Raw genomic sequence first — 26,476 nt, 5'->3', positions numbered from 1 at the left:
AATGTGGATTGTATTACAAATAGTGTATATTAATTAACGATCATATACAGAGCAATATAAATGGGAATTTCTTATCTATATTGGCCACGAACATAAGAAAATATTTGCGTTAACCAATAAGGAGCGAACGCAGTTGGCATAGATATATCACATGGATCTAACATAGCATGGAGTGAAGAACTCAACAGATGGTTTAATTTACTTGTGCCATCGCTATAGTAACAAATACATAGATATATAGATGGATAGTGTATAGTTCAAAGTTCATCAACGGGACAAGAGAGGCGCATGAATAATAGGCACTTAAATCGTTGCATTTATCGCTGGTCATTTAAAGCAGGCTGTTGTAGCGGGTAGCATCTGCATTTTTCAAAGATACATAGGCTATGGAAGCACACTCTCTTTAAAACGGATAAAACCCTGTGTTTCAAATCAGCTGCATAGAGTCATCAATTGGTCAAGATGAGCAAGTTCATTTTGCACATCGACAAATTTGTTGTGTTGAAACAAAGCAGCAGTTTTGCCAAGGTCATTGCCGTTTGTAGAACTGGTTGAGCATACACCGTCGCAAAGCCTTTGCTAAGCTCTGTGATCTTTGAATTATGTTCTTTGATCTCCTTTTCTTTCTCTCTTCACAAACCAATTAGATACGGTCCTCTTTCCTTTGTTTGTTTCAGTTCGTTGTAACTATAGTCCTTGAGAACATTGCCACGCACAGTCTCCATGCATCTGATAACTCGAGCCGCTCCAACATACATGCATCTTCTATGGAAATAGATATATACCAAAAATCCACGATAGTGACATTGCTTTGGCGTCATGTCACCAATGCCGCATGCTGGTACGGAACTTGATTGTAACTGCAAACCTCTGTCCAACTTTGCAGCAGAAAAACTGGTGGTGGAAGCTACAGCTTAATGAACATGAGTATGAACTTGTCCCTAATGTCAACCATCTCCATGACAGGATCTGTGCACACATAAAAACAAAATCAAACCAAATACTGGAACCATTTTATGTGCGAGCAATAATGATCTAAAAGTACATACTTACATGGCATATTTATACGTAATAAATCATATGTAGTAGATCTAAAGAACATGCAAGTACGTACTCAGATAGTATCTTCATATACAATGGTTTAGATTTCTAGTTAATGCTAGGTTCAGTTCATGGCTTCATATGAGATAACCTGGCAACCGAGGCAGAAATCGTAGAGAGGTAAAACTGGCAACTAATCTGTATAATCATCTTCAAGAAAGGCAAGAAAATAGTGTGCAGCAGCAAAGCTTTACTTTTTTTTAAGAAAGCAAAGCTTCAGCTATTTCTTCAGCAAGGAACCAAATTCAGAAATCAAAGTCCAAACAGAGAATAAACGTTTCCCTATAGAGCTTATAGACAAAGAGGTAAAAACAAGCAGATCTAAACACCAATGCTAATGTAATATTGGTATCCATAAGTAGTAGCTTCAGATCCTAAAATTCATCAGCACTGCAGCCACACAATTTTCACTCTCCTATCTATTTCCCCTTTCATATCATTCAACTCTCTGTTTATTGGATCTTCATAAACACCAAAAATCTCAAGGATTTACATGCACATTAGAAATTAAACTTGCCTTAGCATTCTATTTGTAAACTGCACCAAAAGAGAGAAGCCACGGGCATCTAGGGCGAAGATGAACTCGCACGTATGTACACTGGGAAGCATGCATATGAAAGTTAGAAGCATACATTTACCTATAGTTGTAATCACTATGAATAGAATTAGCAACTACTATTTATTCGTTACTTGAATGGAATCAACAACGACTTTCATGCATTGCATATACGACGGCTGGCCCTATATGCCTCCTCTGCCTTATCTCGTAACTACTACTAATAATTGTTGACTGGGCTCGGCTGCTGTCTAAACAAAGACAACTGCATTCAAGCACAGGGCAGTACCTCCTAAGACTGAAGATTTAATTAACAGAAGCAAGCATCTGCCAATTTATTGAAGGAAGAACACCACGCCTAAAACACAGCGGGCCTATCAACTTAATCCAGACATATAAATTCGTGGTCACACTACCACCATCACACCTAAAAACTTAGGAAAAGTCTGTAGTCCATGTCACAATTATAAATACTCTGTTTTCACCTTAAACTATCATAAAAGAGACAAATAAAAATACAACAGTAATATAAATGCAGACCAATGCACAACACATCAGGTGAAGATTTCCAAAGATAACCAATCAGATCAGTTCAGTTGCACACAACATGTTCATACAACTACTTCCACGAACAGTTCCAGTAGGCTTTCATAAACTCACTTGCACCAATCCATCCCTTGCCAGTAAACAGCAACCGCTACCCAATCACTTATCCAGAATGACCCAAAGCACCAAACTGAACATAACTCTATGACCACACTGTTCTGAAATATTTTTCTTCTTCAAGCTAATTAATAAACTAATAAATTCACCCAAACTAAATTATCTTCTTAGCTGCTTTAATGGAGCATAGTAAGCACTTGTCGTTGCTGTCTGGACCTTTTTTTTAGGCAGTGATGCGTGCGCATTTTACATAGTAGCTTGCATAACCTGCTCAACTTGCTTAACCCAGAGATATAGTGACCACCAGGGTGGGCCCTGAGTAATAGAATAACTGTACGATCCATGTGTCAGTAACCTGATCTGCAACCCAAGCGCACAAATAGACATGCAAGGAGAAGCAGAATGACACCTACCAATAGATACGATGGTGTGTTACAGAATTGAAAGGCAAAGGAACCAAATGGATTCATCTCAAGCAAGGCAGCAGGAATGCAACTAACCCCCGCATCTTCCTTGCAGCACGAAGAGAACTTTAGAGAAGCAAAGTAAATGCAAAATAGGGACTCGGTGGGCTAAATCTGACAGATGGCATCAACCAAGATATTAAGAGGAGCTAACATGTTATTAGCCTCCTTGCAACTGTTCAGAGATCACCGTCATACTGCACTTGGTCAGCTGAACGATCCTCCCACCTGCCATAAGAGGAGCTTACCAAAGTAAGCTGACTAAAATTAAGAAACAAGAACAAGCGGAACATCGCAAGGAAAAACACTCAAAGCACCAACATGCTCATTGTCGCTTGAGCCCCAGTGTACTGTCACAAACATAGGCGGTTCTAGAGAAAGAGAAGAAATAACATTGTAAGAATCGTGAGGGGCTGGCTCGAGGAGTGTGGTGAGGTCGGATCAGGGTACCTGAGGTGTCCTGCACCTTGCTTCATCAGACCCTGGGATTCCATGGAACAATCGAATCAAAACAAGTGAACCAGGTCGGCTAAGATTATTAGAAGAGATGCACCACATTAAATAATTATAGCACAGAAAATAATTCTTACGAAGAAATGAAAGGGAAAACCGATTTACATCAAATCTTAGATTCCCTCAAAGACAAAAATACAAAGAGAGTACTGGGATAAATTATTGAATCTGTTCAAGTGAAGAATGCATGCCCAGGGGTTCCCCCCCCCCCCCCCACACACACGCACACGCACACGCGCGCACACACACAGACACACACATCATGTTCTTCCCTCTAGTGTACAGCTTCTTATGTGAAGGCTGTACCAAAGTACATGAGGTTAGTTCTTTTTCACAGTAATAATCTTAATTGTGGAACATCACTATGTAATATCTCAGAGCTGGTAAAAAAAGACTTAGACATTATTGAGGGTTTTTGATAGGATGGTATGCCATCGACAAGTTAAGGTGATAAAAAAATTGGTGTATTTTCTATTATGGGCAAAGAAGCAAGAGTTTCACTATTACAAATTGTAAGAAACTGATCTCCAAAGCATATTTTGACATGTGAATTGGCTTTTACATGGCAAATAATTATAGCAAAGAAGTGGTAACCTATACATATATGCAATGCAGTCTAATTCTAGTTCTTATCATTGCTGCATTGTTCTGCAAAAAGTAGGAGCATCACAATATATTAGTGCAAGTTCAGGACTGCGTTGACTCTTCCTTTAAAAAATTATGCAAGGTGACTCTGGTAACCATATACCAGTTTACAAAATATATAATATTGAATCATATACCAGTTTACAAAAATCCATACGTTTGTATTATTATTTGAACCATCTAATGAAAGAAGGCAACAACTAACACATAAATTCATTAGAAAGAGATGGTATTCCAGATAGCGCCCCGGACAACGCTTCATTACCAAGAGATTATGCAGGAACTATAATGCAAATACCTGCAGAGCACTTTACCATGAGCTTGCTTGGAACCAAACTCACACTTTCATGTTTCATGCACACAGGTAGTCAAGATCAATAAATAAGAATCCTTAATCTGATGGCATAATTAGACAGGAAAGGTTTAGCATTTGCTATTCTGTTGTAAACTATTGTTTTGATCACTTGACAAGCACATGAAGGTTTTATTTCTTCCAAGCTATTATACTCGACCTTAACAGCATATTGAACATCAACCTTACCAACTTGGCAACTTGCTTAGATGCCCCGAAATCGGCAAGCTTAATGCAGCCTTTGTTATCAACAAGAATGTTTGCACCCTGTAAAACAATCCCATGATCACCAAGATAATTAGCACAACCAAACAATCAATGACACAAAGATTCTAGTATATTAAGGCTTCAGAGTTTTTACCTTAATGTCTCTATGTATTATTGCATTGCTATGCAGATATTCCAACCCTTGCAAAATCTGCCTAGTATACTTCCTAATGACCTGATCAAAATACGCAACGAATCAATTTCTCTTCTGCGAGTCAAATCACAGAAAACCGCATGATTGATGGTTAATTACTGCCTCCGGGAATGAACCGAGTTTTCCAAGAAGCGACTGGATAGACCCTCCAGGAACAAACTCCAGCAAGATATTCAGTGTGTCTTCCTCACGGACAGTCCCGAGGTACCTCTTCTCAAATCACAGGAAGTAGATCAAACAACTGCAGTCTAGCAGTCAAGTATAGAGTATCTAAAATGTAATCGATCTTTCATCTACTAACCACAATATTGGGGTGCGAAAGGTTCTTGAGGAGCTTCACTTCTTCCTCAAGTTCTCTTATATGCGCCTAATCGTAGAAACAAAAGCCACAAATCACCTCACATGAAGGAAAGCCTCAACAACTAAATTGGTAACCAAATCGGTCAGAGAAGTGATACTCACTTGGGCCTTCTCCCGGGTCGCGTTGGTGCTCCCGTTCAAAACCTGGAACCAAAAATCAAACAAGGGAGAGGAGTTAGTCTGACGAATGACTCCAGGTCTCCAGACAGTACAAACCGGATCACCAAATCGTGAAATCTCGGCACTTGCTTTACTGCGAGGAGCTCGCCGGTGTCCAGGTCCATCCCGAGGTAGACCTGCCCGAACGCGCCGGAGCCGATCATCTTGCCCTTCCGCCACCGGATCAGCGGGATCTCACCCGCTCGGCCGCCCCCGTCGGCGGGCACGGGCGTCGGCGACAGCAGGCGGCGCGTCGGCGAGGGGCTCTTGGAGATGAGCCCGAGCAGGCCCATCCCCCTCGACTTGCGGAGGCAGGAGCAGAGGAGGCGGCGGGGATATTCCTTCATCCCACACTCTCCTCCTCCTCCTCCCCCGTCTCATCCACCCCTCCTCGTCCCAGATCCCGCCGAATCCGAGGCTTGTGGGCACGGAGGCGAGCTTCTCCGACGGCGGCGGCGGCAGGAGAGGAGGCGGAGGTCGAGGGGGAGACGCGCGGGCTAGGTCACCGGCATCGGCGGCGAGCTTCTCCGGCGGCGGCAGCAGGAGAGGAGGCTGGGGTCGCGGGGGAGACGCGCCGGAACCGGCCGATGCGATCGGGAGAGAGAGGGGTTAGCGAGAGAGAGAGAGAGAGAGAGAGAGAGAGAGAGAGGAGGGCGACGAGAAGGGGGAGGCGAGTGGGATGGGAGGCGGCGGCTAGGTCTTCTCCACGGGGGAGGCTGCCTTTTATACGCCCGGATGCGAAATGACTAAAATGCCCTCAGCGGGGCACGAAAATAACACGCGGTGGCATTCGCGATTTAAAGGCGACGTGGCCACCTTCGTCGTGCCTAGCTACCCCTTCATCCTTTATAAGTTAGATGTGTAACTGTTTTGCAATTTTTATTGATTGCAAAGTTGTTGATTATATGTTTCCTTTGCAGCAACCAATCTATACATTGTTTGATCATCTCCACCCCCTATGCTATGAAGTCTGATTTAATTGTTTCCACTGGATCATTTGTATTTTTTTCATTTTATAGGCCATTTTATTGCTATTATTGCTTGTTTACTATCTTGTCATGACAGGAAAGTTGAAATGCTTAATTCTGCTCCGAAGTGGCATGATCCCAATCAAGACGAACTATGTGTCCTGCAAATATATCATTAGGATTTCATTTTTAGTCATCTCTAAGATATTTTGACTACCAATAAATTATTCTGGTACACATTTCGTTGCTTAGTTGATTCAAGGGTACTAATTACTGCATGTGTTTCTGATTAAAAAAAAGCAATCGATGAGGGGATCCATGAGTGTTTCTCATTCAAACTACATGTATCTTCATATGTTGAATCGAGTCATACAATAATCAATGAGGGGATACATGAATTGCGGAAGGCAGAGGCTATGAGCCGGAGCGCAGGATACTGTCATCATTATTGCCTCTACTTGCATAGTCTGCTGCCACGCCCATAACCCCTGGTACATACAGATGAATGTGAGATTTTCCTACATCATTTCAGTTCAGTTTGAGGTTGCTTATTTTACTGGCTTGTGAGAATATCTCGTGTAAAATAATAGATGAGGGTAAAATGGTGATTAAGGCTCTTTTATCTCGCGTCGGTTGCCTTGTTGTGATGCTTTTAAATGAAAAATAAATATATATATAGGAAAATGGGTTAGTACTCCCATGAGTACATACTCCTACGCACGTGTCGCTCGCTTGCTCGTTCCCTCGTGCTATCTGATCAGATTTTCTATTATAGAAAAAGAAACAATGGGCTAAAAAACTCAACCGAAGTCGTGGTCTTTGATTCGATTTTTCTGGTGTTTTTATGTTTCCACGGGACCACCTTATCTATTTGATCGCTTATCCATCTCTCGCCTTTTTCACTGGCGTCTAGATGCGGCGGCGAGCTCGCACGGATTGGCGGATACGTCGGCTTCCAAGAGAAGCTCGCTCGGCACGGCCATATTCTCACTGGCCAACGGCGGAGACGTGACTGACCAGGTTTGTTTTCGGGACGGCGACCATGGATGAATAAGATCGACGATGCACTGATCAGTTCAGCAGAGCCTTGTTCTTTTCGGTCGATGTTGAAGCCTGCTCCATGTTCTCCAATCACATGGAGCTGTTTTTTGAAGCCCATCAATCACATGCTAGGTACCTGATCGATTTGTTTCATGGCAACAATTCTCGTGCATGTCAGATGTAGTATGTGGCATGATAGGGTCGTACCTCGTCATACATGTAGGCAAATCTTTCTCTTGTATTTTTTATCGGGTCAATCGAACATGACGATGCATTCTATGCCCATATGCCCACAGGCAAATAATCTACATTCAGAATGGGGTTTTTTCTTCAGTTTACGGTTACTATGAATTTAATTCCAGATTCTGGTAAACCATAATGAGTAGAAACTGTATAACATTGACCAATAATAGTATTGCCCTACACACATATCTATCTGGAGTACTGCAAGCTTATACTTATTCAACATAATAATGATTTCTTTGTTTCGCTTCAGACCATTCCACGGTGAAAGTGTTCTTCAACTCTGAAAAACTGTTCTCTTTGTTGATCACATGGATTGATCAAGAGGGTATCACAATATGGTCAATGGAAGCAGCAGCTAACATATGGATCATATGGGCGATCAAAGAGAAAATCACTTCTCTCTGTAAAAAAAAGAGAATTACTCAAGAGTTTTGTAGTAGTATATTTTCCTCTGTTACCATGTGTGGTCAAAGGGAATGTACTACCATCTTTAATGAAGGATATGTAATACCTGTGCGTTGACTCATTTCTCTAAGTAATTTTTCTCTGTATCCATGTTTATTTTGGATGGACCGGTAGTCGTTCATTAGGAAGTATATACCTGACAGTTAAATTTATCACTTCTGTTGTCATATATACTCTTTCTGAAGTGGTATATACCCTGAACCAACCTGTGGTTGGATGGTTAGAGGGACTGTGGTATCCTCAGCCCATCAGGGTTCAAATCCTGGTGCTCGCATTTATTCCTGAATTTATTTCAGGATTTCCGGCGATGCGCATTCAGTGGGAGGAGACGTTCCGGTCGACGACGAGGTGCCTACGGTGATTTTGTAAATTTCAAGATGATATGCCGGCTCAGTCTTTCGGAGGTGCTCATAGGGATAGGGTGTGCGTTCATAAGGGTGAGTGTGCGCGTGTATATGAGCGTTTGTGTCTGTACTGATGTTCAAAAAAAATGTGGCATATACCCATTAAAAATGCATTATATACCCATTACGAATACCATGCAGTATATACTCCTTGAAAAATGATGCAGCATATACCCCTATAGTATATACCCCCGCAAAAAATGTAATATATATCCTTTTTTCTGCAGTTTATACCCTTCAAAAATCGTCTAATATATACTCTTTGAAATATCGTACATTACACAAACGGGATACTGCATTGTTTGCATATCTTTCAAGATTATAGTATACATCCTGGATACTACATGGGTATATATACATACTACCAGTTCTCTCGGAGACATGACATATATACTGTATCAATCATATTTACGCTGCTTAACTTTTCTCCTTGTATAAAATATACTACTGGTCTGAAACTCTGTCCAGTGAATAATCCTCATATTTTCTAATGTTTGAAAAGTAAGTACTACATGCACGGTTCCTTGATTCTAGTAGCAAGTTGTTGGATGCTTACCGTCTCACAAAAGCTAAAGTAGCGGCATGCACAACAATTTGAACGCTCCATTTGTTTTCTCCGTCGTTGGTTCGCTACTAACAGGTGCAAGCCCACGAAGGGTTTGCTACTATCAGGCTTTTTGCAAAAAGTCCTCCCGTTTCTGAGAAATTAACCCGCAGTCCGTTTTTAAGTAACTAATTTAGGAAAATGTTTTGGTTTTACAAAAAAGGCCCTGTAATTTGGTATATTCAACCCGCGGTCCAGATGTCGACGCGACGGCGCGATGCAGAACGGGGGCGGTAGATGAAGATTGCAGGGGCCGGATCCGCGCGCGGCAGGGGCTAGGAAGGCGGATCCGGAGGCGGGCGGCGCGGCAGGGATCGCCGGTGACGACGAGGAAGGCCGAAGCGCGGCTTCCCGGGCGGATCCATGGCGTCCACGGCTCTTGGGCAGAGATGTCACGACCCAAGCACATACATGGGGTGAGCAATCAAATCAGTACCGATTTCGAATACAAGAGAAGAGATTTGAGGTGAGAATCAGCAACAAGGGGGAGATACAGATAGCAGGGAGGTGAGGAACAAGAGCAGAGGACGAGAAGGTTGAAGACGATTCATTCATTAGCTGCCTTTACCCGTGCTCTCTCGATTGCATATGTAGCCTGTGCCGTGTGGAAACTGACCTCCAATGAACGGCCCATCTCGTAGCCCAGGCCCAGTTACGAAGTATAGGGTGACAGCCCATGGGTGGGGTGTTACAAGAGAGGAGACAAGGAGGTGAGGGAGAGAAGAAGGGACAAAGGAGGAGCGGTGCGGCGACCTAGGAGAGCTCGCCGGAGCCGGGCGACGGCGGACGGGCGTGGGCGACGGCGGACGGGCGCGGGAGACGGAGGGATCCGGTGCGGCGGCGCGAATCCTGTTACAGGTGCGAGCCGCTCGTCTTCTAGGACCACCCTCAAGACGACGGTGGCGTCAACGGCTAGGCGCACGACGGCAGCCCTCCCGTTGCTACGGAGCCTGGTGGAGTGCCCTGAAGCCGCAGATGCTGCTGCTGCACCCGCACCACCAGCCCAAGGTCAGTCTCCTTCACCTCGTTCTACAGCGCAACTCCCGTCTGGCACCATGCTGCCTTACTTCTGCCCCTCTGGTTTGGAGAGTGTGCGCTCTCAGCTCTGCTGGGCAGGCCGTGCTCTCTTGCGTGCAAGCAAGGGAGAAGAGCGAGCTTGCTGATTCTTACCTGCAGCTCCAACATTTAAGCCTGCAAATCGAATCTTCAGATTTGTCTTCTACAAAATAGGATTTTTTTTACAGTTACATACTCATTGAAGTTACATGATGTGCAGTTTAGAAATTTGATTACTAGGGGACTTTTACTACATGTCCAGTTATGGTTTCATGATAAAAGGAGCACGCACCAAACGTTTGTTGAATTGCTGCTTGAAGAAAATGTATGGAGTTTTTATTGCGTGCTTCAAGTCATAAACCACGTAAAATAAATCCTATAAGCAGTTCTTACCATACTATCTTTTGAACCAATTTTGTAAACTTAGTACGATATGATTATTGTTTTTTGTAGGGTTTCCTATAGATATATTTGAGCTATTAAAAATGTGATTATATCATTTGTCATCTGAAAACCAGACTCATGTATACATTATGGGACATAATGTCCAGGAAATAATCACCACGTACAAACATCACTCTTAACCTACATTGTACAACATTGCATAATTTTCTGTTTTTCATGAGGTACCGTCAGTATTTTTTTATCGCATACATAGACAGAACAAAGGTCACAAGAGCTGATTTTGTGCACCTTGCTGCATCTGCACTCACTTGTTTAAGATATTCAAAGTGTGAGCTTTTGAAATTTCCAAAAATAAGTCAGATTGTCATTATTAACCTATGTGCACATGCCAATATTTTCTGACTCTGTGACAATTGTCTTTCAGAATAATTGGATGAACCACCATGTCGCCCTTGCGCCTGGTTTCATGGGAAAGTAATTTACAAAGCTTCAGTTGGTCAATACAGCCTACATGTTTTTTTTAACAGGCAGCTACAGGTTGACATTTTTTATCTGATTCCATGTTTTCTACCACTGCTTAACTTTATTTGAAAAACTGTTGTTGTTATGTACGCATGATACAGTACTAGAGTTGTATGCAGGATATAGTACTAGAGTTGGAATTTCAGGGCATCCAAAAAGAACTTACTATGCTTCAGCCCATGTTTTCTACCATTGCTTGCTTTTATTTGAAAAACTGTTGTTGTTATGTATGCAAGATACAATACTAGAGTTGGAATTTCAGGGCATCCAAAAAGAATTTACTATGCTTCAGGTAAGAAAGTTAATTTGTTTGACTTTTGTAAGGACTAAATTACTAGCTTAATGCATGGAACTTATTGAGCTGCAGACATGGCATGTGCGTACATAGAGACCTGCTGCGGATGCACCTCTTCTTACAGGACAGGCTGTCTACGAATTATCTTGAGCTTCAATTTCCATAATAAAACGTGTGTTTTTATTTATCATGGTTTCTCCTCCTACATGACCAAAATTTCCAGATGTTGTTTTTGTTAGAACAGGGTTGTGCTGTGTGTGTAGTTATCATATTGTATAGGGGCTTCTTTGCTTATTTCCCTTCATGTATATGTGCTGGCCTGTTGGCCCGATGGAATATGGGCTCACTTCATAACATGGTATAAGAGCTAGGGTTAGGTTCCCCAGCCGCCGCCGCCGCCTCTGGTCGTCGCCGCCGCCGCCGCCGCCGGCCGCCGCTCCTCTCTTCATCGAGCCTCTCCCCTCTTCTTCCTGGTAGCTGCTGCCGCCTGCTGGTCCAGGCCGCCGCCGTTCCAGGCCGCTGCTGCCGCCGTCCTTCCCGGCCGGCGCCGCCGCCTCAACGTGCTGCTGCTGCTCTTCAACGAGCTGCTGCTGCTGCTGCTCCTCTTCTCTGCTGCTGCTGCTGCTCTTCTTCAACGAGCTGCTGCTGCTGCTCTTCAAAGTGCGGCTGCTGCTGCTCTTCTCCTCCTGGTCTGCTGCTGCCATCAAGCTGTGCCTCCTGCTGCTGCTGGTCTTCAACGAGCTGCTGTTGCTGCTCTGCTGCAATGGCGCCCTCCACCACCACCGGTGCTGTCCCAGTCCCACGATGTCCTGTTATCTTCAACGGACAGAACTACAGGGACTGGGTGCAGCACATGAAGCTTCACATGAGGGGCCAGCTGGTCTGGGAGCACCTCTCTGGTGCTCTGCCTTGTCCCCTGCTGCCCACTCCTCCAGCTGAGTTGGCCTTCCCTGTTGATGCCGATGAAACCAAGCAACGTGAGATGCTAGATGCTTTTGAAGAGGCCACTGAAGAGTATCAGAATCAACTCCACTTATACAAGCAATGGACAAATGATGATGCTCGAGCCTCTTCTATCTTGGTGAACAGCATGGATGTTGATCTCACCATGGATGTGGTGGCCCTTACCACTGCATATCAGATGTGGGAGCACCTTCGCCATCGCTATGAGTCTACAGGGGATGCCATGTATCTCTCTGTTGTTCGTCAAGAGCAACAACTACAACAGGGAGATGCTACTGTGGATGATTTCTACAAGGAGATGTCGGCGGTGTGGCGCCAATTGGACTCTCTGGGAGCTGATGTTTGTCGCAGATGTCAGTGTTGTGTGCGGCAACAAGCTAAGTTGGAGGTTCGTCGCCTCTACGACTTCCTCACTCGCCTCCGGCCGGAGTTCGAGCAGAGTCGTGCTCAGCTATTGGCACGCCATCCTCGGCTCTCTACTCTGGAGGCCCTTGCTGAGGTGCGATCTGAGGAGGTGCGCCTACGGAGCACGGGCTTATTGCCATCCTCTTCAGCAGTCCTGGCTGCCCGCGTTCCACCACCGCTGCCTGGTGTGCCCTCTTCTACACAGGTGGCAGCAACCTCCACTAGTGCTTTCTGCAACTACTGCAAGCAGGATGGTCACATGATCACGGAGTGCATCAAGAGGAGGAAACAGGGTCGCCGTGGTGGCCGTCCTCAAAAGGACTCGGGAGGCTCCTCTAATTCTCGTGAGGGCTCCCTTGAGAAGGTTCACTAGGAGATGCTCACCTTGCTGCGCCGCCTTACTGCTTCTGCACCATCCTCAGGTTCTGCTGGTTCTGCTGGTCAGACGTCTGGTCCACCACCGCACTCTTCGTCAGGTACATCTTTGCCCTGGATTCTTGATTCTGGGGCCTCCTTCCACATGACACCACACAGAGATCATCTTTGTGCTGTCAATTCCGTGCCTTCTCCTCTTACAGTTCAGACTGCAGATGGCACTTCTCTTTCTGTTGCCGCAAGAGGGACTCTTTCCACGTCTTCTTTTCATGTCCCTGCCGTTTCTCATGTTCCTAAACTGACTATGCAACTTCTATCTGCTGGTCAACTTACTGACTTGGGTTGTCGTGTTATTCTGGATTCTGACTCTTGTTGTGTTCAGGATCGTCGTACGGGGACTCTGGTTGGGATCGGTCCTCGGCGCCATGACTCTCAGCGCCTTTGGGAGCTCGATTGGCTGCGCCTTCCTTCCGCTGCGTCCTCTAGCCAGTCGGACATCACCACCCCTTTTGCTTCAGCTGCCACCTCCACCACATCCTTCGCTCAGTGGCATCATCGATTGGGTCACATTTGTGGCTCCCGCTTGTCTTCTTTGGTTAGGAGTGGTGTTCTAGGGTCTGTATCTGGTGATAGTTCACTAACTTGTATGGGTTGTAAGCTTGGCAAGCAGATACAACTTCCATATCCCTCTAGTAATTCTGTTTCTCAACGACCTTTTGAACTTGTTCACTCTGATGTATGGGGTCCTGCCCCCTTTGTTTCGAAAGGGGGTCACAAATATTATATAATTTTCATTGATGATTTTTCTCGCCACACTTGGATCTACTTTATGTCATCTTGTAGTCAAGTGCTTCAAATTTACAAGTCGTTTGCTACCATGGTTCGCACTCAGTATGATTCCTCTGTTCGAGTTTTTCGTGCTGATTCGGCTGGCGAGTACTTATCTCGTGCGCTTCGTGGTTTCCTTGCTGAACATGGTACCCTTCCTCAGTATTCCTGTCCTGGTGCACACGCTCAAAATGGGGTGGCTGAACGCAAACATCGTCACGTCCTTGAGACTGCTCGGGCTCTTCTTTTATCTTTTGTTGTTCCCCCGCACTTTTGGGTTGAGGCTGTCTCTACCGCTGTTTATCTCATTAATATTCAGCCTTCTGTTGCTCTTCAGGGAGGGATACCAGTTGATCATCTAGGTGATGGTCCAGCTGATTATAGTGGTCTACGCCTGTTTGGTTGTGCCTGTTTTGTTCTTCTCCACCCTCATGAACGCACCAAATTGACTGCTCAATCTGTTGAATGTGTTTTCCTTGGCTACAGTTTGGAGCACAAAGGTTACCGTTGCTGGGACCCTATTGCTCGAAGACTGAGAATCTCCAAAGATGTCACTTTTGATGAGTCTCGCTCCTTCTACCCTCGTCATTCTTCTACTGCCACAACCGAGTCGTTAGTCGAGCCTCTCTCTTTTTTGACTCTACCTAATTCTTCACCTTTATCGTCACCTGGTAGGTCCACTCCTAGCCTTTCACCTGTGTCTGCTCATGAGCTTCAGCTTACACAGGATGAGGTTTCTATTCCTGACTCTCCTACTCGGGTTGAGCCATCCACTCTCTCTCCTTTTCCTTTTACCTACTCCCGTCGTGCTCAACACCCTTCTCCCTCTGATGCGCCACCTTCCACTTCCCCTCTCTCTCCGCTTCCTTTTGTCTACTCCCGTCGTGCTCGGCACCCCTCTCCCTCGGATGCGCCCACTTCCACTTCCACTCCTTCCCTGTTGGGTCCCATTCCTTCAGAACCACCTACCCCTCCTGCTCCTCGGTATAATCTGCGTGATCGCCACTCTCCAGCCTCCTGCGTACTATGTTGCTGCTGCTACCACTCTTGTTGAGCCGTCTACGTATCGTGAGGCTGCTGCTCATTCTGAATGGCGGCATGCTATGGCAGAGGAAATTCATGCTCTTGAGCGCACAGGCACTTGGGACCTTGTACCCCTGCCTACAGGCGTTAGACCCATCACTTGCAAATGGGTCTACAAGGTTAAGACACATTCAGATGGTTCTCTCGTGCGCTACAAAGCTCGTCTTGTTGCGCGTGGCTTCCAGCAGGAGTATGGTCGTGACTATGATGAGACTTTTGCTCCTGTTGCTCACATGACCACTGTTCGCACTCTTTTGGCTGTTGCTGCTGTTCGGCAGTGGTCCATCTCTCAATTAGATGTCAAGAATGCCTTCTTGAATGGTGAGCTGCGGGAAGTGGTCTATATGCAGCCGCCTCCTGGCTATACTGTCTCTGATGGCACTGTCTATCGCCTTCGGCGCGCTCTTTACGGGCTGAAACAAGCTCCTCGTACCTGGTTTGAGCGTTTCTCCGCCGTCATCACAAGGATCGGGTTCTCTGCTAGTGTTCATGATCCTGCTCTGTTTATTCACACTTCTCCTCGCGGTCGCACCCTTTTACTACTCTATGTTGATGACATGATTATCACAGGGGCTGACCACCAATTCATTGATTTTGTGAAGAAACGTCTACATGAGCAATTCTTGATGACTGATTTGGGTTCTCTTCGCTACTTTCTTGGACTTGAGATCATTTCTTCCCCTGAGGGTATTTATCTCTCTCAAGAGAAGTACATCCAAGATCTTCTCACTCGTGCCTGCCTCACTGATCAGCGCACGGTTGACACTCCTATGGAGTTTGGTCTCCATCTTCGTCCTGGTGAGGGTGAACCCCTTGCAGATCCCACACGCTACCGCCATCTTGTTGGGAGCCTTGTCTATCTAGGCATCACTCGTCCTGACATTTCTTATGCTGTGCACATTCTAAGTCAGTTTGTCTCTGCTCCCACTCAACTTCACTACAGTCACCTTCTTCGTGTTCTTCGTTACCTTCGTGGTACCGTGACTCGTCGCTTATTCTTCCCTCGCTCCAGCTCTCTTCAGCTTCAGGCCTACTGTGATGCTACCTGGGCCAGCGATCCCACTGATCGCCGCTCTCTCTCTGCCTATTGTGTTTTTCTTGGCTCCTCCCTGATTGCCTGGAAGACCAAGAAGCAGAATGCTGTATCTCGCTCCAGTGCTGAGGCTGAGCTGCGAGCTATGGCGTCCGTGACTGCAGAAATTACTTGGCTACGATGGCTTCTTCAGGATTTTGGTGTTTCCACTGCTACACCGACCCCTCTGCTCTCCGACAGCACTGGGGCACTCAGCATTGCCCGTGATCCTGTTAAGCATGAGCTCACCAAGCACATCGGTGTTGATGCCTCCTACACTCGTTCTCAGGTGCAAGACAGAATTGTCGCCCCTCAGTATGTGCCCTCGGAGCTTCAGCTTGCTGATTTTCTGACGAAAGCTCAGACACGGTCCCAACACAGCTTTTTCCTGTCCAAACTCGATGTCCAAGATCCCCCTTGAGTTTGAGGGGGGGTGTTAGAACAGGGTTGTGCTGTGTGTGTAGTTATCATATTGTATAGGGGCTTCTTTGCTTATTTCCCTTCATGTATATGTGCTGGCCTGTTGGCCCGATGGAATATGGGCTCACTTCATAACAGTTTTATCGTTTCCTTCCGGAGCCATTAAATCTCAGTCTCATATGTTGAAATGGTTCCAGCGTGTGCATGATGCACTGCTCCCCTTAGTTTTAGGAGGAACATGGTGCTATTCCTGGTGCTTTTGGTTATGGAAAAACTGACATTAGTCAGGAACTTTCTAAGGTGATCACCTTGCTGCTCTGTTCTCATCGTAGCATCTCTACACAGTCTACTGAGTTTAAAAATCCATGCAGTACTCTAATTCTGAAGCTTTGGTTTATGTGGGATGTGGCTGAAAGAGGAAATGAGATGGCCGAGATTCTAATGAATTTCCCCCAATCGACAATGACATTTCTTGACATGATGTGAAGAGTGGAGCCGCTTAAAGTACATGGCGAGCTCACCATGCTCACCTTTCTTCCTACAGATTGGGAGCCGCGGACCATGACCCATGGAGTGTAGATGCTACACCGGTGATGAGTTCCAAGGGACGAAGAGCAGCTCATGATTTTCGGGGACGAGGAGGAGCTTGCGATTTCCAGACTCGGCCTGCCCGACCTGCTGACGCATGAGGAGGACTAGGAGTCTGGTGTTTTCTCTGCAATGAAGCACGGATGTCTTCGGGTGCAACGCACGGGCTCTTTTGCTTTTACAAACTTCAGTTCTAATTTTAGTGTTCGACTAATAGTAATCTGTTGGAACAAGTGCAAAGGCAACATCATCTTCCAGCAGAAGATTTCCCCTGCATTGAGCGCTTCAGAGATGCACTAGGTGGGTAAAACATCTACAGTTTAGAGAAAGTCAAGCCATATTTACTACTACTATGTTGTATTAACAAATCTAGCATCAGTTCGAATGATTTAAGTAAAGTAAACAGAGATGTTGATGAGCTTAATTAATTCAAAAATTGTTCTTGATTTTTGTTTCTAGATGAAATATTTGATTCATTGTTGTGGATTTTCCAGGACAAAGCAGGTTCTGGTGGACAAAGAGGTGATAAGAGATGAACTCTTCCGGTGGAAAAGTTGATGGTCCTAATTTGTTTATAATTTATTTCTTGATCACTTTAATTTACACAACATCTCTGGCTTTTCGTGTTCTGTGATAATATATTTGAGTATAGTCACAGGCTACGCAAAATGATTATTTACGTTCCTAATTTATCTTCCTCTTTCATGGTGGTAGGGAAACATCGTCGTTAGTTTGCACGAGCTAGGACTTCACAGAATTTTGTCAATAGCATTTATCAGGATATATTTTTTCTTATTCCTTTCTATTTTTAGACAAGAAAGAAACATAGAGAATCTTAATCCTATACTGTATCAGTACCTGCAGCAGAGCAAGCTGTTGTCTCAAATTTAACAGAAGATGGAAATGAATGGTTGCTTTGTTGCAGGTTACTCCAAGAACAAGTGCATTATCAAACTAGATGTTGTATATTATCCATCCATCATCTTGATGCTTGTGTATCCTGCGACAAGTCCAAGCTTAATCAGGATAATCTGATTAGTGCGTCACAAGTCTGCTATTTCTAATTGTACCAATTCTGTACTTATATTAGCATTTTACATAATGTGTAGATTTTTCTGTATTTCTAATTGTACCAATTCTGTACTTATTTTAGCATTTTACATAATGTGTAGATTTCCCTGTATTTCTAATTGTACCAGTTCTGTACTTATTTTTGCTATATTATTTAGTTCAAAATGACTTTGCAAATCCCAGTTTCTCCAGTATTGTAACTCTGTGTCAAATTGTCCAATTAAACTGATATTTCTCTTTGGACAACTTCAATTCGTAATATCACGATTTTCCTTTTCATAAACCACTTCAACTAGCCTAGCGCTATGTCTATTAGTCCTCCAGTATTTGTTGGAATGAGATAACACATGTTTCTTCAAGTTGTACACACTACATGTATTAAGTTTCTTATAGAAGTAGTCAAATCTGGATACCAATTTATTGGAACATTATCTTCTGCAGTCATCCAACTCTGAGCGCGGAGTTGCGGAGCGGAGAGCTGCCAAACAGAGTCTATATTTCTTACAGAAGTAGTCAAACAAGGATATCAATTTATTGGAACCATCAACGAGGTGACACTCCTGGAGGGTATATATTCTCCCTCTTATGCCTATTCGAAATAAGGTTGTAGGTCTGTACTTTGCCACGCATATTGTAATACTCAACTGTAGCGAGGATGGAGCAGGAAAGTGTGATGAACCTTCTAATATGGATACTGCACTTGGTACGAGCTACGGGCCACTATTGCTTATCATATGGATTGTAGATGTAGTGGTAATGTACCACCTATATTTTTTTAGTATAGTGATGGTATGTCATATAGCAATCTGGTTGCTGTGACCTAGCTATTCTCTGTAGAGCCAGTGAAAGAAAAAGAATAAAAAGGTTCAGAGAAATAATAGAATTGATGATTGAATATCCAATGGCTGTGATTTTATATCTATGTGGAGGATTGACGTAAGATCACGTGTAGAGTATACAAGTGAAAAACATGATTATTTATTTAGACGAGCTATTACCAGAGTTTTTTTGTCGGAGGGAGGGATCCCGAATCTTTATTATCATTATCAGAAACATGACTCCAGGCCCTAAAGAAACAAGAAAAATGCATAACAAGTCCTTGGACTTTTACAGAAAGGATCTCAAACTGAGACAAAAACATGACCGGGTCCTTGAGTCTATGTAGATTCCACCTCACTGTTGTCGGGGACGAGCCACTTGGGGCAACGCAGTTGCTATGGCTCTAGGCCATACATGAGTTCTTGCTAATAACCACGGCCGCTGAATAAAAACATTAAACTGAATGCCCAGACAAAATGAGCACCTAAGAAAAAAAGACCATATGCAGATAATGAAGAACCATAAGACTGAATGACTTGCGATGCCTGTGACCACAAGAAATCTTGAAGCCACCCATTAATCGTAATGGAACTCTGTGCAATGTTTCCCCTTGTAATATGAGTTACCACCCCTTAATCACTTATAGTACCCCAAATATCCGACTGCATTTTCCAACTGAAATGGAAAATGACTACCGAAATTGCATTGTACAAGGCTGCCCTACAACCCGAAGAGTCACTACCTCCTTGTTGGCATAGCGCTAGGAGGAAGAAAGAGGCGAATGGACAGATCTGTCACCACAGAAGGCTACCCCACAGCCCGAAGAGTCACCGGAGCGATGAAGTTTCAGCGAGCGGCGTAGCTTCATAATAGATTCTTCTGGTGATAATAAGCTCACATCAGATCATATATAGTATAATTTCGGCTGAAATTAACACCAAAGCTTCTACTGCAAAAAAGATTATGAAATATGGACTATTTGTTGGTAATCTTGAGTCGTCTTGAGCTTAAATATTGGCTTTACAAGAAGACTTTCTTTTTTCATAATAATGGATGAGCAAGAATTTTAGAAACAAATGTTTCATTTTGTTATCTATGTAACATAATCATCTGTTTGATTCATTTTAGAAGCAGTGGTAGTTACCACCACTTGCGTTTTGTATGTTGTATGTAGTATCTGTCGAAACGGAGAGTATGTACGTGTAGTATATAGTATATAACAACGATTAGATAGTATATATACAAATTTTTAGGTAGTATGTATCATTTTTTGTGTATGCTCTTTTTTACGTACAAATATGTACGTATTTCACAAATATAACAAAAACTATGGGCTCATATGCATTTTTTTTATGTAACTTGTTTTGAAATATCTTAGATATAGTATACGAATATATTTAAAATAATAAAATAGTATATATAGTACCACATCCTAGTATATGAGACATGTGGGGTAACTACCACCGGATGGTAGGATGGATTTTCCTATATATATATATATATATAGAGAGAGAGAGAGAGAGAAACCCTATTAATAACCCATCTATTATAACCCAGGATGAAGAATTATTCTTCACCCTGGTCCGTCGATCGAGCTGGATAGCCGATTCCTCCGTCGGACCGTGGGGTGGTGTAATTTTACCTTTTCTTTATGACGGTTCCTCCTTTTGCTTTTTTTTGCTTGGTCGTGCGGTTTGGATCACGCCCACTACCAGCCGAATCAACAAAAAAAATGATCCCAGGGACGAACAGCGGCGGCGAGCGGTTTGGGGCTAGGCGAGCGGCGGCCATCGTCCGCCAGCGGTATGAGTGGGCCCGGCGGGAGCTTGGACTCCAGCGCCGTTCTCTCAAGCCCGGTGTGGTGGACGACGCCTCGCTAGCAACGAACACCTGGCCACAGTCGGGCGCAGTCCGCGACTCAGGGGTTGGGGGCGTCCTCGTCTAGTCGACGAGCTGGTTATGGTCGGGCGGGCAGCGCGTCGTGGCTGCTGCGTGAAGAGGTACTTCGTCGCTTTTCGTTAGATGCCCCCAAATGATTTTGCTTCAGGATCCAGCCCTTTCAATTTGATTCTATTTTACGGGAGCTATGATTGATTCTCACTACAACTTCACCATTGATTGCTTTATTATGCCTGACTGCTCGTGTAGATCAAGATCCCATAGGCTGGCATCCATGGCTGGATATGCTTCAGTAGCCTCACTTTATTGCCTCGATGTTGCCGGCCGATGGCCATAGCCTTATAACTGTTGCCTCAGATCTTGGACTATCTCTTCAGGAGCAAACACATATAACAATAAATCAGACGCATGCAGGCAACACTTCACTGCACACGATATACTTGATCCGACAGCTAGTTTATCAGTATCGTTGATTGATGCGGAACACACATACTACTGGTCAATTTCGCAATTCAGTTGTTGTTCTGGCCCACTAATAATCAAAAAAAGCGACGAAATCCTTATCCTTCACTTCCTGCTAGTAATTCCCAAAAGAAACCAAGCAAAGGATTGGGAGTAAAAACTAATTCCTTGCCCAATACACTACTAATTCCCTCCTCTAAAGTCATATCCCTCTTCCCATTATTGCCAAATAGGCTCTAGATGAGTTGCTCAGGTGGCCTGAGGCAAAACAAGAACCATTTGTACTCCAATTGGTTAGGAGTGTGGTTTTATTGTTCTTCAGTTTATTAGTGCGAAGTTGGTTGCATCATCCGCTTCAGGAGATAGTCATGTGCGCCACGAAATTAGCTTCACCTGAAGATAGTATGAGCAGGCATACCTCCTAGTCTAGCTAGCTGGGCTATGCAGCTATCTGATTGTAATTCAGAACTAGTGTCTTTGGTAGTTCCAACAAATCAGGGATTCTGTACGAAGCTAATTTAGAGCCAGGCGAGTCGGGATTCAGATCCCTTTTCGAAAGTGAGATAGCCCTGCCATCACTCATATGTCATTGCATATTTATAGAAATCAATCTAGCACGTCTGCTCCCTCCATAATTTATTTGAATCTGTAGCAGACTGGTTTGCTCACAACCTGTTTGATAGAATACCTACAAGAGCCAATTATCCATCTCCACAAATATCCCTGGGGTCTTCCCATCAATTGCATCTTTAATTTGACTCCCATTTTTTCAGATTAGTTTGTTTGCATATTTATTCTTGTACTGGTATTGATCAAGTGCGCTTTTTATTCAGCGAATCAGCAACATGGTGCACACATATTTGTTTCTTGCGATTGGTTACAGAAGCCTAATTAACTATTTGGTTATTTCCTACTTCCTTGTAGTGATTATCACTCCAACAGGTGGATGCACACGTATAATGGGTGTGTCATGGCTGTATTTTGCCTGTGACTATCGGAAAGTAATCTCCTTTATATGACTATATTCTTTTGGGAATTTGTACTTAGATAGCTAACCAATAAAGGCAGGAGATTCCAGCGACAGATTTGAGGTCGGCGCCTCACGAAGGCATGCTCCTTGCCGGGAGAGGCTGTTGAAATATGAGATGGGCCTAGAGCCCATATGACAATTTCAGATTTAATCTCTAAGGGTCCATGTAGGTGGCATGATAAGGTGGTGGGTGGCATGACAAGGTGGTGGGAAGTTTAGTCCCACCATGCTAGTGGAAGAAGAATTGGAGTGGTTTATAAGGGATTCTCTCCCTCATGCTATTGGAGCTTGAGAAGAAAAGAAGCCCTCGCGCACTCCTCCTCCGCTCGCCTCGCCACGCCACGCCTCGTCACGACGCGCCGCGGGTTGCGGGATTGAGCCGAGCCGAGCTCACTCCTATGCGCTTCTTTTTGCCGGTCAGGAACGGAGAGTCTTTGACAGGTAGGGCCACGATCTGAGACGTCGGATCGTGGGCTACCGACTTGGACGTGGGTTCAGCCCACGTCTCTCCACGCGCGGCCGCACATATATATATGGGGCGCTGCCAACCCTAGCCGCCGCGAAACAGAACGCATCTCCATCTCCGCCTCCACGCCCACGTCCTTCCTCTGCTGCTGCTGCCGCCGGCGACTCCATCCCGTTCACCGCGTACACGGTTGACGGGAGAGCAGGCCTCCGAAACCCCGCCTCTCCGGATCCTGTACGAGAGAGGGGCGATTAGGTTTTTGGGTAGCGACTACGTGACTGCTCGCTTCTGTTCATCTACGTCCGCATCACCTTCGTCATCACCATGTCGACCGACGCCGACCGTGCCGCCACTGAGAAGGCCGAGGCCGACAAGAAGGCCGCCGAGGATGCCGCGGCTGCTGCCACCGTCACCGCTGCCGCGTGGCCGATTGGAGGGTATACATTGCTTATCCCTCTCGTGTTTCTTTCTGTTCTAGCAGTACTAGCGATATGCGTAGATGTTTCTACTATGTGCGTAGTACATGCTTTGTTAGATCGTAATCAGTGTGTTATCAATGATGTTCATGTCATGCTCATGATTTATTCATGGATTAATTTAATCGAAAACTGCCTATTTATTCATCAATCCAAAAACCTAATGTGTGTAGGAGTTTTTCGAATTCTGGTTTTGCTGCTGCACTGAAACCGTCCCCGTTTACGGGGACATACTTTAAGCGTTGGCAGACCAAGACCACCTTATGGCTCACGGCCATGAACGTGTTCTGGGTCGCCGGTGTGACTCCCACAGGAACGATCGCTCCTGAACAGGAGAAGGCATTCAAGGAGGCCACTGTCGAGTTCCTCGGGGCGGTTTTGAGCGTGATTGGAGATAAGCTGATTGCAACCTCGCAAGCCTCACAAGGCAGCAGAGAAGAGACACTTGGCGCCACTTGAACTCATGCATTTTGATCTTTGTGAGATGAATGGTGTGTTGACTAAAGGTGGAAAGAAATATTTCATGACTTTGATAGATGATTCCACTAGATATTGCTATGTGTACCTGTTAAATACCAAAGATGAGGCTCTACACTACTTTAAATCTATAAGGCCGAAGTTGAGAATTAACTCGAAAAGAAAATTAAACGAGTCCGGTCGGATCGTGGTGGAGAGTACTTCTCGAAAGAGTTTGATGCCTTCTGTGCGGAACACGGTATTATTCATGAGAGGACGCCTCCCTACTCACCCCAGCCAAACGGTGTTGCCGAGCGAAAAAACCGTACTCTAACTTTGGTTAACGCCATGTTAGATACGTCGGGTTTATCCAAGGCATGGTGGGGGGAGGCTAGAATGACATCATGTCATGTCCTGAATAAAGTTCCGACAAAGGATAACGAGATCACTCCTTATGAGAAGTGGACCAAGAGAAGGACAACACTCTCGTACTTACGTACTTGGGGCTGCTTGGCGAAAGTTAATGTGTCGATCCCCAAAAAGCGTAAGCTTGGACCAAAGACTGTGGACTGCGTTAATTTGGGCTACGCTATGAATAGTGTTGGCTATAGATTTCTAGTAGTGAAATATGAGGTACCTGACATGAAGGTTGGTACAATTATGGAGTCTAAGGATGCTACATTCTTTGAGGACATTTTCCCCATGAGAGATGTACAAAGCACTTCTAGACAGGAATCTGAGGAGACTCCTGAGCCTGCCATTCCTATGGAATATTATGAACGAACACATGATGGGAATCCTGAGGAGGATGACGAGGAAACCCTTGGTAGGGGCAAGAAACAAAGGACTGCAAAGACCTTTGGTGATGATTTCTTCGTGTACCTCGTGGATGATACTCCTACTTCTATTTCAGAAGCGTATGCCTCTCCAGAAGCTGACTACTGGAAGGATGCGGTCCGTAGCGAGATGGATTCCATCATGGCTAACGGGACATTGGAGATCACTGAGCATCCCTATGGTTGCAAACCATTGGGATGTAAGTGGGTGTTCAAAAAGAAGCTTAGGCCCGATGGTACGATTGAAAAGTACAAGGCTAGACTTATGGCCAAGAGCTATGACCAGAAAGAAGAGGAAGATTTCTTCGATACTTATTCACTTGTGGCTAGACTGACCACCATTCGAGTATTACTCTCGTTGGCGGCCTCGCACGGTCTTCTCGTCCACCAGATGGATGTTAAGACGGCTTTTTTGAATGAAGAGCTAAACGAGGAAATCTACATGCAATAGCCAGATGGCTTTGTGATAGATGGTCAGGACAGAAAGGTGTGTAGGTTGCTGAAATCTTCATATGGCCTGAAGCAAGCACCTAAGCAATGGCATGACAAGTTTAATACAACTCTGACATCTGTTGGCTTCGTTGTTAATGAAGCTGACAAATGTGTATACTATCACCATGGTGGGGGCGAAGGAGTCATACTGTGCCTGTATGTTGATGACATACTGATATTCGGAACCAACCTCAAAGTCATTGAGGAGGTTAAGTCGTTTCTGTCTCAGAACTTTGAGATGAAGGACCTTGGTGTGGCTGATGTTATCTTGAACATCAAGCTACTGAGAGATAATGAGGGTGGGATCACACTTCTGCAATCCCATTATGTTGAGAAGGTGTTGAGCCGTTTTGGATATTCGGACTGCAAACCATCTCAAACACCATATGATCCTAGTGTGTTGGTTCGAAAGTTCGAAGGCACAGCTAAGGATCAACTGAGATACTCTCAAATCATTGGTTCGCTCATGTACCTAGCAAGCGCAATGAGGCCTGACATCGCGTTTGCTGTGAGCAAACTAAGCCGGTTTGTTTCCAATCCGGGTGATGTACATTGGCATGCTATTGAGAGAGTTATGCGCTATCTGAAAGGTACTATAAACTACGGACTTCACTATACCGGATACCCGTCGGTACTTGAAGGGTATAGTGATGCGAATTGGATCTCTGATGCTGATGAGATGACTGGGTATATGTTTACTCTTGGAGGTGGCGCTGTTTCCTGGAAGTCTTGCAAGCAAACGATCTTAACGAGATCGACAATGGAAGCAGAATTAACAGCATTAGACACATCTGGTGTCGAAGCAGGATGGCTTCGTGATCTTTTGATGGACTTGCCATTGGTTGATAAACCGGTTCCGGCTATCCTTATGAACTGTGACAATCAGACTGTCATCACCAAGGTGAAGAGTTCAAAGGACAACATGAAGTCCAACAAACACATAAGAATGAGATTAAAAGCTGTCAGAAAATTAAGAAACTCCGGAGTGATAGCGTTGGAGTATGTCCATATGGCTAAGAATCTGGCAGATCCCTTTACAAAAGGGCTATCGCGTGTTGTGATAGATAGTGCATCGAGGGAGATGGGTATGAGACCCACATGAGTTGCCATGGTAGTAACCCAACCTATGTGATCGGAGATCCCGTGAAGTAGGACCTGGGAAAACAAGCCAGTGGTGAACTGAGGAGAGTAACTTTACTAACCCACTCCGTTGGAGATGCAATACTCTCGGAAACTGTATGGAAGGATGACTACTGTCTTAATGTGTTCCAAGGCTTATATGTATAAGCAAGATGCTATCCTACAGAGCGATCTTTGAAGGAACACACCTATATGAGCCCGACTGTTGGTCACAGTCTATGAGATTGGGGTGATCTCTAGCAAGCTCATGAACAGGCCAGGAGTGTGACTAATATACTCCATCCGAGGGGTCGGCCTTCGGCAGTCTCATATCAGTGAGACTTGTGGTGAAACTTCTTGACGCCAAACCGACAAT

At 44.8% G+C, this 26,476-nt stretch overlaps 1 protein-coding gene across 1 annotated transcript; it reads right to left on the bottom strand.

Annotated features, from left to right (window-relative positions):
• Positions 1–218: 218 nt before the first annotated feature.
• On the bottom strand, positions 219–5,581 carry LOC123155586 (mitogen-activated protein kinase kinase kinase NPK1). Its single transcript, XM_044573733.1, has 9 exons — positions 5,321–5,581; positions 5,178–5,219; positions 5,017–5,082; positions 4,815–4,925; positions 4,656–4,736; positions 4,484–4,561; positions 2,734–3,266; positions 2,537–2,651; positions 219–1,699 (listed from the first exon to the last, which is right to left on the bottom strand). The coding sequence occupies exons 1-7, from the start codon at positions 5,579–5,581 to the stop codon at positions 3,156–3,158; spliced, it is 750 nt and encodes a 249-aa protein (XP_044429668.1). The 3' UTR covers positions 219–1,699; positions 2,537–2,651; positions 2,734–3,155.
• Positions 5,582–26,476: the final 20,895 nt, after the last annotated feature.

Source organism: Triticum aestivum, chromosome 7B (genome assembly GCF_018294505.1).
Source record: "Triticum aestivum cultivar Chinese Spring chromosome 7B, IWGSC CS RefSeq v2.1, whole genome shotgun sequence".
NCBI classification, from domain to species: domain Eukaryota; kingdom Viridiplantae; phylum Streptophyta; class Magnoliopsida; order Poales; family Poaceae; genus Triticum; species Triticum aestivum.
The sequence above is the reverse complement of the archived record's forward strand: the minus strand, read 5'-3'. Positions and strand labels throughout refer to the sequence as shown.